Source organism: Eurypyga helias, unplaced genomic scaffold (genome assembly GCF_000690775.1).
Source record: "Eurypyga helias isolate BGI_N326 unplaced genomic scaffold, ASM69077v1 scaffold22993, whole genome shotgun sequence".
Lineage (NCBI taxonomy): Eukaryota > Metazoa > Chordata > Aves > Eurypygiformes > Eurypygidae > Eurypyga > Eurypyga helias.
In genome coordinates, this window is record NW_010239644.1 from 21,118 (window position 1) to 24,721 (window position 3,604).

The 3,604-nt window shown below is 46.1% G+C and overlaps 1 protein-coding gene across 1 annotated transcript in view; it reads right to left on the bottom strand.

The window, feature by feature from the left end:
* CEP63 (centrosomal protein 63kDa) overlaps positions 1-3,604 on the bottom strand; it is a gene marked incomplete at its 5' end in the record, with an annotated part of 21,025 nt that overhangs the window by 13,646 nt on the left and 3,775 nt on the right. Inside the window, 2 exons of the mRNA XM_010148233.1 lie at positions 1,833-1,946; positions 2,824-2,949. Of these exons, the coding sequence (XP_010146535.1) occupies positions 1,833-1,946; positions 2,824-2,949 (240 nt within the window). The remainder of the gene's footprint in view (positions 1-1,832; positions 1,947-2,823; positions 2,950-3,604) is intronic.

Sequence of the window (3,604 nt, forward strand, 5' to 3'; positions counted from 1 at the left end):
GTGTTTCATTGTTTTAATAGCAGAAAAAAAAAGTTATAAAGAACATATGACTAGCAACACAGTGCATGCTCTATTATTTATAGACACAGTTCTTTATTTCACAGCATTTCTTTCCACGTAGCTATCTGGTGAAATTTAACAAGCCAGCTCTCATATAAGCTTCTAAGAATATTCACTTCATAGATTCCCTTTTTGTACAGTACCTTATAATTCTTAAAAGCTGAAACAAAATATTTGAGTAGTCCTTCAGTCCCGATTTCTAAATGCAGCAATTTCTGCCAGCTTCAGAATCACCACATGCCTCGATTTACTGCCTGACACATAATGCCTCATAACTGAGCAAACTACAGGAGCTGTGCATTTGGAAGACTATGGTATAATTTTGATTACAGTCTTTTCATTATTCAAGTAGTCATGACAGAAAAGGTATCCAGGAGGGGTGAGAATTTAAAGTACAGCCTTTCTCCGTCCAAGAAATCGGAGTACCAGACTACCTGAATATTTATTTCTGCATTAAGAAAACATTTAAGCTCTCTCTTATTTCCAGCCAGAGAACATGCAGGAAGGCACAGAATTCCAGGTTTCACCTGCAGGATTTAAAGGCTGCATCATCAGTGGTAAGGAGGCTTCCCCAAGCTGCACTGAAAGACATGAGAGGGAGCCAGCTGAAAGAAGAGAAAGGGGAAGCACTCCACAGTCACGGAGCTCAGCTTGACCTTGTACCAGAAAAACAACCAAGCGTACAAAATGCATAGAAACATCCAAGGCAAAAATTCAGGATTTTCATGCTGGGCTTTTCAAAGAAATAGAGGATTTGGGCAGCCTGTTCACACTGCCTATGCACCTAAGTCACCTATGCTGCTTAGGAAAAGTCTCCCCAAACTCCTGTTTTTCTGCTGGACGGTAAGAAGAGCTCCTCTGCGCTCCAGGATACCAGCCTGCACTCCAAGGACACATCTGTTCCCTGACAATTGAGCTATCAAGGATACAAAGACAGCAGAGCAGCAAGACCTTCTGCTCGATGACTCTCTCTGCATTTGTAGATCTACTAGTGGCAGCCTCTCACAAAGCCCCTGTCAGAGCCACCTTCAATCCTGTCATCACAAACTTCCTCCTTGCAGGAGCTTCCACTCAAGAGCAACTCAGGAGCCCATTAAGTGTAAAGCCCTCAGCAAGAGCTTCTTATCAGTGTCTGCTGTGATTGTGTCAGTGTGCCTTCACAGCTGTGCTCTGGGTCAATCCATCATACTCTGCACAGCATCACTAACTCACAGAACCATCAGCTTTTTGGGAACAGCAGCCCCACCACTTCTTGCCTTTGAGAGACTTTAAAAAAGAGAAAAAACAGGGAGGAGAGGGCTGAAAACTGCTGCTACTTCAGTACTTTGCAGAAGCATCTGTTGTAGGGGAAGACTGTTTTCCAACATCATCCTCTGAGCTGGACCTACAAGGCACATATTTAGCTACTGGCAGGTATGCAGCTTTGAACTGGACGGCGTGATGTAACGGCTATTTTAAAGCGTCATACACTGTGGCCTCTGTCTCCCAGGGCAAGCTTCATCCCACTCTCTTCTCTATGAATTGGCGGGGTGGAGGGGTGGCAGGGAGACCCACCCAAGGTTCATCTCTCTTGACAGACTCCAGGTCTTTTTTCCATACAGCACTTACACAAGTAAACCTGATTCCAGCGGGACATTAAAAGTCATTTCAACGGCAACCTAAACTGGATTCAAGTCTGAGAGGTTTCATGAGTCTCTCCCTCTTCCCCCCTCCCTCCCCTCCCACCCGCTGGCACCAACAAAACAAAAACTTTCAGCACACATTAATTGTACCTGAATGAGCTCAGACTGCTCAGCCAAAGCCTTCCTCTGTGCTTCCAGCGATGCCACCTGCTGCTGGTAAAGCAAGCGCTGCTTCTCCCAGTCAAGTGATTTTTGACGAAACTCCTGCAAGGACAGCAGGGGTGGCTTGGAGCAGTACGTCCACACGGTTGACAAGAAGGCCCCCTTCTAGTTCCTATCCATGTTTGCTTTCTCTCCCCACCACGTCCTCAGGCACCTTTCCCCACAGCGGGGAAACCATTAGCCAGTCATCTGATGCACCAGCTCAGCAGCATAAAACCCCTCACACACTGTGCTCGCTGTATTTCTTTCCCCCCCCCGTGAGTCAAAACGCCAGCGTCAATTATTGCTGTTTACAAATGTTAAGTGCTAACAGATTCATGGCTGGTTTCATGGATTTGCTGTCAGAGGTTTAACAATTCCGACTGTCTTTAGCTTCCAAAACAAGCTGCTATTGAAATCACTATGATGGCAAGTATGATCTACAGAATTTTAATGCTAATCTCTGCTCCAGAAATTGGACACCCCATCAGTCAGATGTGTTTGTTAGCCACATCTTCAGGGTACAGCAAGAGAAAATTGAGTGTGGTTGAGCTCAGCATAGCAGAAAGATTAAAAGATGAGACAGGAATGAGAAGTTTGACATGTAGCTCCCTCCTCCTCAAAGCAGCGGAATGACAACCTCACCACACTGGAATTCATTCCATTCACATAATTAATTACCCTTCCAGCACCTTCTTCCTTTCATTTAGTCTAAGAACAAGAACAGCGGCATGGTTTATCCTGCGTACTCAGAGGTCCCAATGCAGGAAACTGCCTTTGTCAGTCAGCTGAGAAGAGCTACACTTGGAGAGCAGATGGGAGAACACTTTCTAAGTACGATTCACAGACAACTCCTAGTTGACTATTCTTTCATCAGTGAAGCCCAGAGAGTCAGTTAATACATACAAACTCTGACCAGCACTTACATTTCACTACGTACCTCCAGCTTCCTGGTCAGCCGGGTCATTTCAAACTGCTCCTCCCCTTGTCTCTTGTCAGCTGCTTCTCTAGTTTCTCTTGGTTGTTTCTTCCGCAGCTTCTCATAGCTCCTCCTCAGCCTGGACAACTGCAAGGAATTCAGTGAAAGAGCCAACTTTGCTCAAGGCCCCAAGGCAAGAATTAAACAAGGCACACGAGATGGCTTCATGCAAACAATTCCCCTAATCAAAGCCACACAGCTTGCAATTGAAGGCTTCTATTTGTATAACGAGCCTATTGTACCACCAGGATTGCAAAATACGCTGGAGTTGTATAACAGTAGCAAGATGCCACTGAAGTCGTGACATCAGCAGCTCTAATCAGACCTCCGTGGAAACACGACTGAAACAGTGCCAAGACGGAGGTTTGCAGGAGGCTGTTACCGCAGCAGGAGCACGGTACCCTCGCTCTACCGCCAGCTCCCGGACACAGCAATCGCAGGCAGTACCTGCGCTTGATCTCACGCCGAGGGGCCCGTCCCACCGCAGGCGGGGTGAGGGGCAGTTCTACACAGAGGCACTGTTTCTCCTGTGATTAAAATCCACTTGTGAAGCTCAGGTGGGAACTGGAACTCTTCCGCTTAGTGGGAGAAGGAAGATTTTGAGACTTGCCATTATGCATAATATCAACACTACTTCATCTGTCATTTTCTGCTTAGATACACTATGTGTTTCACAATGAGTGGAGAATGCCAACAGAAAATATCACTCCTACGCCTACTGCTAGAATGCTGAAGTCGTATC